Source organism: Balaenoptera acutorostrata, chromosome X (assembly GCF_949987535.1).
Source record: "Balaenoptera acutorostrata chromosome X, mBalAcu1.1, whole genome shotgun sequence".
Taxonomy (NCBI): domain Eukaryota; kingdom Metazoa; phylum Chordata; class Mammalia; order Artiodactyla; family Balaenopteridae; genus Balaenoptera; species Balaenoptera acutorostrata.
The window spans coordinates 85,563,334-85,576,080 of record NC_080085.1 but is presented as its reverse complement, the minus strand read 5'-3'; the positions used below and the strand labels follow the sequence as shown (position 1 = coordinate 85,576,080).

Genomic DNA, 12,747 nt, shown 5'->3' with positions numbered 1-12,747 from the left:
CATATAAAAGTTCAAACTCCTTTGTGTCAGAACCCTTCTCGGCTGCTGTCCAACTCCCCAGCCTCATCTCTCACCTTGCCTCTTCACATCTGTACCTCAAGCCATATACTTTTTTTTCCCCAAACCATACACTTTTCATTTTTTGCAGTTCTAGGACCGTGGCAAAGCCTCCATTTCTCTCAGCTTTTTAAAGAGCTGTGCCCCAAACCTCAGATACTGACTACCCACTCTGGCCTCCTTGTCTACTAGGAAAACCACTTTTTATCCTTCAAAGTTCAACCTAAATATAAAGCCTTCCCTGATCGCCTGCTTCCCTTCTCCCACTAAGAGTTGAGTCTTTCTTCCATTGCATTCACCCAGCAACCGGTATACACCATTATCCAACTCAAAAGATTTTAACGTGATTATTTGTTTCCACCTTAGTCTCTCCCACTAGACTGTCAGTTATATGAGGATAGTGATGTGTCCTGTCATATCTTTGAATCCTTGCTACTTAGGACAGAATCTGGTTCACAGATGTTACATAATACAATACTTACTTAAATAAATAAAAAGTGACTAACTCAGAATTCTTCAGTTTCCCAGGGACTAGGGTTGATGTTTACTTTTGTTAAGCAAACTCCTTCCCCATAGATAATCTAAAATTAATAGTATAAATAAGATTATAAGGAGAATATTTAAAATGCTTAAGAGAACAAACTTTTCAAATCCCCTCAAGTACTTTATAAGCATCAATTCACATACAATTGATATGCTAATTACAATTTAGCCCTATTTGTTCATTAAAACTGGGTCCTTAAGGACCTCTACTAATGTTTGAATGACTGAATCTTGTTAACTTAGCTGAAGCTCCTGAACATACTAGACATAAATAAACATGCATTTCCTTAAAATTATTCCATAATTCCAATAATTTTCCCTAAATCAAAATGGCCTTTCTCATTTTGCAAGACGCTTTATTAACTACTGTTTCACTTCATTTTATGATACTACTTAAGTCCATTCATTGTTACTTTAAGGATTAAAAAAATATCCACAATGGTATTGGTAGAGGCTTTCTATTATATATTATAAAGCCAAATTCTTTGGCATGAAATAGAAGCCCTTTACCATCTACCACCTATTCATTCTCTCCTATGTAGCCCAACCGTGTATCCTACCATTCCCTACAACTAGCCCTACAGTCCAGTTACAACTCCTTGACTTTCTTGAAGGATGCTGGGTCTTTTCATGACATCATCTTTTTATACATATTGTTGCTTTTTTCTGTAATGCCCTCTGCATACTCATGACCATGAATTCACTTATTAACTCCAATATCCATTTTCCCATGCCTCAAAAGACAGCTCCATAAGAAAGCTTTTTGGTCACCTAAGACAATGTTAGTAGTCCATTTCTCTGTGTTCCCAGAGCATTTTGTTGAGACGTATATTATTTATGACAATATGTTATATATTTATGTCTACCTCCATTTGAATGAGGTCTTTGAGTGCAGAGACTGCATGCTATTCATCTTTCCATTCCCCAGCATCCAGCATTGTATCTGGCAAAAAGAAGGCACTGTAGTGAGTTGAATTGTGTCCTCCAAAAAGATACGTTGTAGTCCTAACCTGCATTACCTGCGAATGTGACCTTACTTGGAAATAAGTTCTTTGCAGATGGAATCAAATTAAGATGAGGTCATACTGGATTAGGGCAGGCTTTACATCCAATGACTGGCATCCTTATTAGGAGAAAGAGATTTGGAACACAAAGCCTCAGAGGACACACAGAGGGAAGAAGTCCATGTGACAACAAAGGCAGAAATTGGAGTGATGCAGCTGCAAGCCAAGGAATGCCAAGGATTGCTGGCAACCACCAGATGCTAGCAGTGAGATATGCAGCAGATTCTTCCCTCACAGCCCCCCAAAGGAACCAGCCCTGCTGATACCTTGATTTTGTATTTCTAGCCTCTAGAACTGTGAGAGAATAAACCTCTAGTTTTGCCACCCAGTTTGTGGCAATACATTATGGCAGCCCTGGGAAACTAATATAGCACCCAATATATTTTTATTGAATAAATAAGTGGATGATGAATGACTTAACAGAGGCGATCCTTTTACTCGGTAGAGGATCTATGTCCAATGAATTCTCCAAAGAGAATTCTATTCTTCTCTGTCAGCTATGAGTCTCAGTAAGCATATGGAGAGTCCCTTTACAACTTCCATACATGTTTAATTCCAAGATGATTCTGGCTGGAAGGAAGAGAACAGACATAAAACCCATGGAAAATTGACGGCTTCTCTCTACCATCATATCCACTGGGAATAGAGCAGAGATCTCGAAGCCACAGCTGAAATATTTAGGATCATGATTCACCCAATGCAACTGCTTCTCTGTTGTGGGATATTCCCTTTGAAGTTTTGGTTGGTGTTCTGTGCTCTAAAATGGGATATATAGTGCTGGAATGCTCATGTGAAAGTTCCTGAGTCCACAGTAGAATGGTAGAGTCATGAGGATGGTTGCTATTACTGCTGTTGCCCACAAAACCTATTTTAGGGGAAGTTTACAACAAAAATGACAGTAATGCACACAGTAGATCTACATATAAAACCGGGTAAAATGTTACTTCTCTAGCCATTTCATTAACACGGCCTTTGCTATACAAGCATAACCATCTTCTACAGTCACAGAAAGCTTTATCATTTATGAAACGCTTTGACACAGTCTTATTTAAAATAAAAATAAAATCACCTTTTATTCGTTTTTTTTCATTAAAAAATTCCTTTTCTACCTTACAGTCTTTTTCCTACACTAACACTGATTTCCAGGTTTTTTACCTGAAGTCCTTTTCTTCATCGCTGTTTCTCATTTTCTTAATAAGGTTTTCTCCCACTCACCCTACTTACAACTATAGTCAATCACATTGACTATAATGATGTCTCTGTAAAAATATTTCAACTTCCACCTTGTAGCTAGCTCTCTCTTCTTACCTCCCTCACTTAAAAACCATACAGTGAAATAAAACACGGAATTGAAGGTAAAGGAAGATTGCATTTCATAAAGGTTGCCATATAACTGCTTTTCTGAAGATCTGGTTTGCAGCCAACGGACATGCAACTGTTTCTTTGTTGGTGCTAGAGCTATCATCATACAGAAGTATTAGAACTCAATGAGATCCAAATTCTTCCTCTCTTCCAGGGACCAGTTTAAGTCAAAACAGACACAGATGAGTAATGACAGAGTGTAAGCCCAGAAAAGAGACACACGCTAATGATGCAGACACTAGAAACATAGACTGTAAAGCATCAAAGAAACACATGCCAAGTGTCCCACCAGCCTGTTTTTTTTAAGCCTCCTCAGGAAGGCCTTGGCTGGGAACAACTTATGCTCTTCTGTCTGACGAACCCCAACACAAATGCTGAGAGATATACAGCTGCCTTGTTGGGAGAGCTCTACTAGATTTATAGTGGCTCTTGGTATGGAAGACCTGTGTGGAACAGACTAGTTTTGGGGCCACTGTTTTAAGTAGCTAGGAGGTGTCAGCCATTATTTGACTTTACTTACATCGCACACACTTAGGGTAAGTGCTGTCACTTACTTTGTGCCAGGAACTATTTTAAGCATGTTACAAATATACATTTACTTAACTTCAGAACTCTATAAAGTAGATAATCTGATTATCTCCAGACTATAGAGGAGGAAAATGTGGCACGGAGAAGTCAAACAACTCACTCAAGTCGTACAACTATTGAGCTGCAGGGCTAGGATTCGAATCCAGGGAGCCTTTTCTCTGTAGTCCAAGCAGTAACCACTATCCATCCTGCCGTTCACTAATATCTTGAGCCTTCTAGACTACTGTGGTTCCAGAGGAGGGCACCTCTTTAGCCTTTCTCAGTTTCTTGGATTATGGGTTAGCTTCAGGATCCCACTGGACTTCATGATTTACTCAGTGTTTAAGGTGTGAGAAAGCTTCTAGCAGGTACCTCTGGAATGTATGAGAGAGGGGTGTAGTCTTTGTCTTCCGAGAGCTCGAAAATGAGTTAATCATAAAGGCCACATGTAGACCAAAGAAAAACTTAAGGACCTTTACAAAGCTTTCTATGCATCAAGAGGTTGCTCAGGGACTGAGAGGCATGGAAGCAAGGGATTTGGATTCTGCGCCACAATTCTCCTCTAGGCTAGACATAGTGTCTGAGGCAATCACTAGGCGTCCTGCTATGGATCCTATATGTCTGATTACAGAAAGATGTACCATTTGAGACTGATTTCGTCAGCTGACTATGTCTCTGCTAGCTTCCACCGTGAGAGGAGGAGCTCTATAATTGTAATTGAGCCTGTAATTGAGCTACATACACCCTAGTAGTATACCAAAGGGAGGGTGGCAAATGTGAAGATGCATTCTAACATTTATGTATTCACATACATAATATATGTGTGTGTATATATATATACAAGTATACATATACATAGGCACATATACATATATACACATACACCAATATATAAGTAGAAATTGCTGAGATTTACTCTATGCCAGGCTCTGTACTGAATGCTTCATGTGAATTATTCTGTTCATCATCACATCAAGCCTGTAATATAGGTATCATTATTTATCCCCTTTGACAGATGAGAAAACGGAGGTACAAAGAAGTAAAGTCAGTTAGTAAGTGGGAATTGTCAGGATACAAATCCAGGCTGCTGGCACCACAGCCATATAATCTATTGCATATAATTTGAGTTAGGCCTTATGCTTTATCATACTTTCTTAAAACTCTTTTACTTTTACATCTTCCCAACCATTTTTTTGACCTACTCATTACATAAAGTCTTTTAAAGTCAGCCAGAGAATAGAGTTGCAGATTCAGTAAAATGTCAAAAGTTGCAATATAGTGTTTCAGCACTGGGCCACACTGGACTTGAATATTTTCCCTCTTAATTTTTCTATTTCAGGTTTAAACAACTGCTGCATATATAATATTCCTTGTAAAAAGTCCATTGTGTTTGTAATTAAGGGAGTCTTAGAAGTTGAAGGCAACAAAATTTATTGTTGCCATGGGAAAAAAAAATCCTTATCAACACAGAGTATGGTAAAAATGCCTGGTTTACTGGCTGATCTGTGATATGTGAACAACATCCAATTCTCTGTTATGTTTAACAAGGAAAAAAAATCAAATGCTATAAAAATGTTGTGAATATATAATTATCTTAATTAGGATGTATTTTGAAGCAGTAAATTTCACATCCTTGGCACATGGTGATAAGCTGATACATGTGCAAGGCAATTATATAACCAAAATTAAAATATATTCAGTGCACAAAACAGTAGTAAGAATAACATAAATCCAGGTCCATTATTTTGGAAAGAAACATAGTATTATGAGCTGAATTGTGTCCCTCCAAATTCCTGTGTTGAAGCCCTAACCCCTAGTACCCCAGAATGTGACTGTATTTGGAGAGTGGGCCTTTAAAGAAGTAATTAAATTAAAATGGGGCTGTTAGGGTGGGCCCTAACCCAGTATGACTGGTGTCCTTATAAGAAAAGGAAATTAGGACAGAGGCAACACAAAGTAATGACCATGTGAGGACACAGCAAGATGGCAGCCATCTGCAAGCCAAGGAGAGAGGCCACAGAAGAAACCAAACCTGCCAACACCTTGATCTTGGACTTCTAACCTCCAGAACTGTGAGGAAGTAAATTTCCGTTGTTTAAGCTGTGGTATTTGTTACAGAAACCCTAGTAAATGAATACACATAGTAATGATTAAGAAGTCAACAACTATTACTAGTTCTTCGAAATTCTATGATTTAGAAGTTCTAATTTTGGGGGGGTTCTTCAGATAGGAACACATATATTGCTTTTCCATATGGAGTTGTATTATCATTAAAAGAAAAAACTCTAGCCATCTTGAGATTTTCTTTTTACTTTATCTTATGGGAAAGAAATTTATACTTTCAAAAAGAAAACTGTGAAGAGTGAAATGGATTAGATGCTATATTTTGAGGTGGTGGTGCAGAGCATAAAAACCTATTCCTTAAGAGTAGGTATTCTCAAATATAATTTAGCCCCGAATGTTATGATTCCATCCTCTGGAAGTCCACTATTTAACTGAGGCTGTATTAATTGCTGATTCTATTTATTATCTATTTATTTACAATGTTGACTTCCTGATTTTTCATGTAAACTTTTCACATTCTCTTCTCTAGATATGTACAAACAAAATAACTTAGTAAGGTTAAGATGTCTAGCTTTTTCATTCCCATGGAATGCCGTATATAGTAGGAGCTCAATAAATTTGCATCCATAAATGAATGAAATTTTTCCCCCTTAAGTTATTTTGTAAGTTCCTACACTCAAAATTATTGAGTTCATAGCTTGGGAGAAAATGCAAAGATCATCTAGTCCAACAACCTCATTTCATGCAAGGGGAGACTGCTGATGCCTAGACAGCCTTAGTGACCAGATCAAGGTCACACAGTTATGGACTAAAATTAGACTTCTGTAAGTCTTAGTAAGTCTAAGTCTATACACTTGCCATGATCACTAGCTGAGTCAGTGCTACTTTCACAAATCATAAGTCGGAAATGTTTCATACATAACTGTGGACCATATGCCTCACTTTCCAGACTTCATGCCATAATTTTTTGGCTTTTACCTTCACAACGCCATTTCTAGAGAATGGGGAGATGGAAAATAGGGATTAAAAAAATGTTTTAGGAAGGAAGTTATATGTAGAATAGGCAGTATGGGAGACTCTATGCTTTGGGAATAACCAGAGTTGAGAAATCCACCTTGGGACTTCTGAAAATAGCCACTGGATTAAACAAATTAAAAAAAAAAAACAATTAAAAAAAAAAACAACTTACCATGACACACATGTTTTACTGAATCATAACAATGCAAATATTAGTTTCAAAATGCATACAATCAGACAATAACCAGGAAGTGTTACTGATCTAGTTTATTATCATTTGCGGATGTGACAAACTCGAAACCAGGCTTCGGCTGCCCAGATTGGTGTTACCAGGCAAAATTGCAAAGTAGGTTGCCTTCTACCTATTTTTAGGCACTCCTTCCCTGCCTTTTAGTGGATGTACACTAGAAGTAGTGTAGTGGAGGGCCCTCTTGCTACTTATAATTCCCTAGTATAGGGGCCCAAAGAGCCACTCTCACCTCTAACCCTAACCCTTTCACCAAATAACCCTTGCTCTACATTACTTCTCCCTTTCTCCCTGCTCCACAACAAAATATTCTATTCACTTACAAACCAGAAAGTAGTCAGAGTGGAGTAATTAATATGGAGGTGTAAAATATTGATAGCGATACTCTTACTTGTGTTTTATAGGAAGATCTTATTTAACTAAATGCAGCCTGAATTGGTAGAGGACCTGTGGGAGGTCTTTTTGGGGAGATGAATCTTCCCAATTGCCCTTACCTATCCCTCCTTAGAGGAAAGATTCGTAAGAACTTCACATGCCATTAAGAACTCTTTTCTAGACTTTTGGGCTCACAGTTAGGTGGTGGTGTCATATGCATGGTAGTGGGAGATGGCTATGAGGCAGAATGTAAGAAACAAAAGTACTCAACAAGCAGCAAAATGTTCTTAGTTTAAAATCCCATGGAAGAAATATTGCTCAACTCAGAATGAACAAGCAATTGTCTGAAATCTGTATATGAAAGATAGATTTTCCTTAACTTATTATATAATACTTCTTTTTGAAATGGCCATTCTATGTTTAAATTAAAATTTGAGAGTTTGAGTGTTTTTCTTTGACATTCAAAAATAGGTCTTTATTTGAAAACATACTTAGGTATTATTTTGAGTTTTTCTTTTCCTTAGAGGAAATTAAAAAGGAAAATATGCATGTGTACTCTACTGGAGATATGCCATAACTTAAAAAAGTATAATATTTCTGAAGAGTACAGGTAAATTAGTTTGTAGAATGTGGATTTGTTTGATGTTTCCTCACGGTTAGAGCCAGGTTATGCATTTGGGGCATGGGAACTGTTCTAGATTAAAGGGGATTAAAAAGACATTATAACTAAATGCAATGTGTGATCTTGCATTTTTTTTATTTTGCTATAAAATATATTAGTGAGAGAATTGATGAAATTTGAATAAAGTCTATCAATTAGATAGGATTTTATCAATTTGAACTTACTGATGCTGATAAATTTACTGTTACATAAAAGAATGTCTTAATTTTATACTTAAGTACATTTAAATACTTAGAGATAAAGGAGCATCATGTTACAATTTACTCCCAAACATTCAGAAAAAATAATGCATGTGTGTATGTCTGTATCTAAAAAGAGAAAGAATGATAAAGCAGATGTGATGAAATATTAATATTTGGGAATCTGGGTAAAGAGCATATCAACATCTTTGGACTATTTTTGTATTTTTTTGTGACTTTCCTGTAAGCCTAAAATTATTTCAAAATTAAAAACATTTTTTAAGAGCTATAGAATATTTTGAATGTGTTTATGCATGTTAGGTTATTTCCATATTTCCATATACACTTAGGCAAGAAGACCTGAAAGACAAGTTTTAACCTGAAACTTTAATTTCTAAGATCCACTTTACAGTAAATTAAACCCAAATACTGAAGCCATTTAGCAAGTCAGCCTATCTACAAATTGGATCATAGGTGAATAAAATCAAACAAATCGAATAAAAAGCAAGTTAAAATCACAAAAAATGTTAAAGTGTTTTCAAATTAGTTTCTTTTCTTCTTCATTTAAAATTTAGATAAAATATTTTCCCAGCACTTGGGAAAATCTCTACCTGTCATTTTATAAATGGGCAGATTTCTCGATGTGGGCTTTCATGTACAAATAACTCAGCAAAATTCCAAAATAGATTCCTTTTAATAACAAACATATGAATTCACTTATTTCAGTTGCAGGTAAATTAGTGAGCTGCTTGGACATTTTTCAAGTTCTTACTGTGACAAGAAAAAACTTTCAAAGCAACATAAAGGTTTAGAGTCAACTTGGTCAATTAATTAAATCAAACCATGAGCCAGAAGACCAAGTTACATTAATCTTTTTATAGATATTTTTTCTTTCCAAGGTGTCATCTTGCACAGAGCATACAAGAAAAATTATGTATGGCATATGAAAAAACCAGTAACAAGAAATGAGCAAAATACTACACATTGCTTTAAAGGCATTGTCAGCTTTGGATAGAAGTGGGCTTGTATTTAATCCCCAATACCTGTATCATTGTACATTCGATTAGATTAGAAAACTAGGGCATATCATTGAATAGTGGTGCCTTTTCATGATTAAGAAAAGCAACATGGCTTACAGAGCCATCTTGACATGCCATTCTTTCCCGCCAAAGGCCACCCCTGCTCTTTAGAGCATGTTCAAAAAGGAGGCACAGAAATGAGAACTCATAACAAGGGCCCTCAAGGAGAGTCACAGAGAGTGAGTCATACTGTTGTGGGCAGGTTGTAGGGCCAAGTAATCAGAAAAGAAGAGAGGAACAAATTCTCCAGATTAAAAATGATGTAAAATTGTGTGTGTGTGTTTTGGGGGGGGTGGCTAGTGATAGAGAGAATATGAATGAATGAATGACTGGGGAGTTTGGCTTTGGATTGCAGAAAGCGTTCTGGCATCCTCAGTTCTGCTCCTTTCCCTAGAAGAGAGTGGTTTCTGTTGTCAGACGTTGGAGCATGGGTTTGAACTTAGATCTATCACAGTGGTCACTGGAGAATTTCCATCAGCAATGTCGAACCCAGACCAGCTCACAAGAACTGACGCTAAACTTACTGCAACTTAGTTCCAATAGGATAGATATACGTGAAGGGCAAATATAGATAAGATTCCTAGCAGCCACATAGCACAGGGAGATCAGCTCGGTGCTTTGTGACCACCTAGAGGAGTGGGATAGGGAGAGTGGGAGGGAGACGCAAGAGGGAGGAGATATGGGGATATATGGATATGTATAGCTGTTTCGCTTTGTTATACAGCAGAAACTAACACACCATTGTAAGGCAACTATACTCCAATAAAGATGTTACAAAAAAAATATATCTATATCTATCTATATCTATATCTATATTTATATATATCTATATCTATATATATATCTGTATATATATAGATATGTAAATAAGATTCCTAAATAGGGAGGCAACACGGAACAATGTGAAGACCAAAGGATTCCGAATCAGGCAGATCTGGGATCAATTCTAACTATCATTTAGCCATTGTATGACCTTCGGCAGCTTCCTTAACTTCTCTGGGCCTCAAGTGCTTCATCTATAAAATGAGGATAATGATATCTATCCTGTAAAGGTTCTTTGAGGATTAGATGAGTGATAGTTCTTGCCCCAGATTGGTACCAAAAATGTTAGTTGTGTGGGAGCAAAGGTTGGAATGCTGGAAACTGAAATGAGGCACGGAAAACCTGAAGCCACCTCAAAGGAGATTCTGGAGTTAGAGTGACTTGTAAGAAGAAGGGTTATCAAGCATCTAATGTGAGGCTGATTTTAAAAGCACAGGCTTGGATAGAAATTCAAAGAACAGCACGTATGCAAAGTAAGAGGCATGCTGGTCATGTTTCAACGTCTTTTGAAGCAAAAGCTTAGGGATTTGCTGATAATGCTCAATTATCCACAGGTGATTAAGTAGATTTTGGCCTTCATCCCCTGGCTTCTTTCTACTTCTGGTTATACTCATCTTGTTCTGCTTGTTGACGTTTATACTCTTCTCGCTCTAGGACTGCAAAAGCTAGAAGAGTAGTCTGGTCAACTTAACCAGAGAAAACCTTCCATGCCCCAAGCGGAGTTTGAGTTAGAAAAGTAATGTATCTGAGCGAGACAGAAGATGATTTCTTGTAAAGTTTTACCATCGGTCTGATAGGTGATACCATTGATCCCTAGCAAGAGTCGGGGAGGCAGGGAGAAAGGATGAGGTGTCCACGGGCATTCAGCTCTTTCTGATTGGGGTCCCCACAGTTTGACCTCATTCTTTCATGTAAAGTATAATGACTGTCATGAACGTGAACCACATCTATATTCAAATGCTCAGTATAGGATTGGAGCTGCAAACAGAAATAATTTGGAGTTGTGTCTGCTAACATTTCCTCTTAATTATATGAAAAAAGTTAACTTCGAGCAAACTGCTGCCTGGTTGAAAAAAAAGTGGAAGTGAGTGACACACATGAGGTCATACTACACAGATAGAAATACACTCTCCACCTTATTGCTTCGCTGAGAAAGTGATTGTAATTCTGCACTGCCTAGCAGATGGACATCTTCCATCAGCAGCCTTATGACAGCTAAATGTACTGCTGGATGGTACATGATGCAACTTGGGTTAGAAAAAAAGAGCGATTGGACGCGGAAAAAACCCCCGCAACGTTTTAAGCCTATTTATCAATGTCTCTCAACCTTTTGTAATTTTAATGAACTTTTAATCTGAGGTCATGTACAGATGTGTAGCTGAAACTAAAAATTAAGAGCTATATTTTATTAGCTTGATGTAAGTTAACATCTCTGGATATATAGGGCAGCTTGGTTTTAGAAACTGAGTGGTGATTTCAATGTGTTAGTATCAGTATGTGACAACAAAATTCGTTTGCAGGGAGGGAGGAGAGGAATGCTTTTGCTTGTAGAATAAACACTATTTAAATCTCATGCAAATCAATTTCTGTGTTATTGTACTGAATTTTCCTTTGATTTCCAGAGGATCACCTTACAGAGTCAGCTATATGGATTGTCCATATATTAAGGCTCACTGGAATTTGAGAAACCTCTCAAAGTGAATGAAAATAGACTCCTCCCTCCCCACACTGAGAAAGAACTATACCCTTCCATTCTAACTCACTTAAAAAGGGGAGAAAATATTAAAAAGGAAAAAGCAGGTGCTGAATTCAATTGATTCTTTTTTTCCCATTAAGGCTAAGTTGAAAATTGGATATCCAATTTACCACGGAGACGGTATTCAAATATTTCTGCTCAATCCCTCATTGCTTCTAAATTCACTCAAAGGCAAGATTATTAATTCCTCCTGACAGAAAATCAAGATTTAAAGAGCAGCTGACAGCCCTTAGGAATTACTGGGGAAATTTAACACGATAGTTCTGACTAAATAATGTGCTTTTACATATATGAGAAACACATTATGCAGAGTAATGAACATACAGTAATGTTAGTTTAGCGGTTAAATTTTGGCCAAGTGATTCATTTTACAGGAGTATATATTTTTTATCAAACTTCCAAGAAAAAAAGCTACCTCGTCTCCTACACTGTCACAGGGACTATACATTTTGGCAGATGGTCACAAAATTTTCTTGCGTTCACTTTTAATTCAACTAAATAGCTATTTTGCCTCTAAGTGCTAGGTACTGGAGGAGATAGAGCTAAACAGTGTCTCTGCTTCCAGTACTCCACATCTAATGGGTGGTGGAGATAGGATAAAGAGACAACTATAACACAAAGAATTAAGTGCAATGACAGAGGGACAAGGGGAAACAGCAATGGATTTGGGGGCGAGTGGGTGGGAGTGATGTGTATGTTTTCAGGCAGCAAGTTTTCATGAAGGAATTTGTATTTGAAATGGGCCTTGAAGAGTGGATATGGGGAAAATGGTGTGGAAAGCCATAGAGGTAGGAAAGGTAAGGTATAGTCAGAGAAAAGGGAATCATTCAGTTAGGCTGGAGTAGAGGGTAGGTGACGGGGGAAGTAGTGAAAAAACATAGGCAGAAAAGGTTTCTTGAAGACTATACCATGGAAAGTCTTGAATACCAAGTT

At 37.3% G+C, this 12,747-nt stretch overlaps 1 protein-coding gene across 4 annotated transcripts in view; it reads right to left on the bottom strand.

Moving 5' to 3' along the window:
- DIAPH2 (diaphanous related formin 2) overlaps positions 1 to 12,747 on the bottom strand; it is an 868,194-nt gene that overhangs the window by 46,968 nt on the left and 808,479 nt on the right. The window contains exon 28 of one of the 4 annotated variants that reach the window (XM_057538261.1): positions 1,467 to 1,543. The exons of the other annotated variants lie outside the window; for them this stretch is intronic. Within the exon in view, the coding sequence (XP_057394244.1) occupies positions 1,506 to 1,543 (38 nt within the window). The 3' untranslated portion in view covers positions 1,467 to 1,505. The remainder of the gene's footprint in view (positions 1 to 1,466; positions 1,544 to 12,747) is intronic. 4 annotated transcript variants of the gene reach the window in all.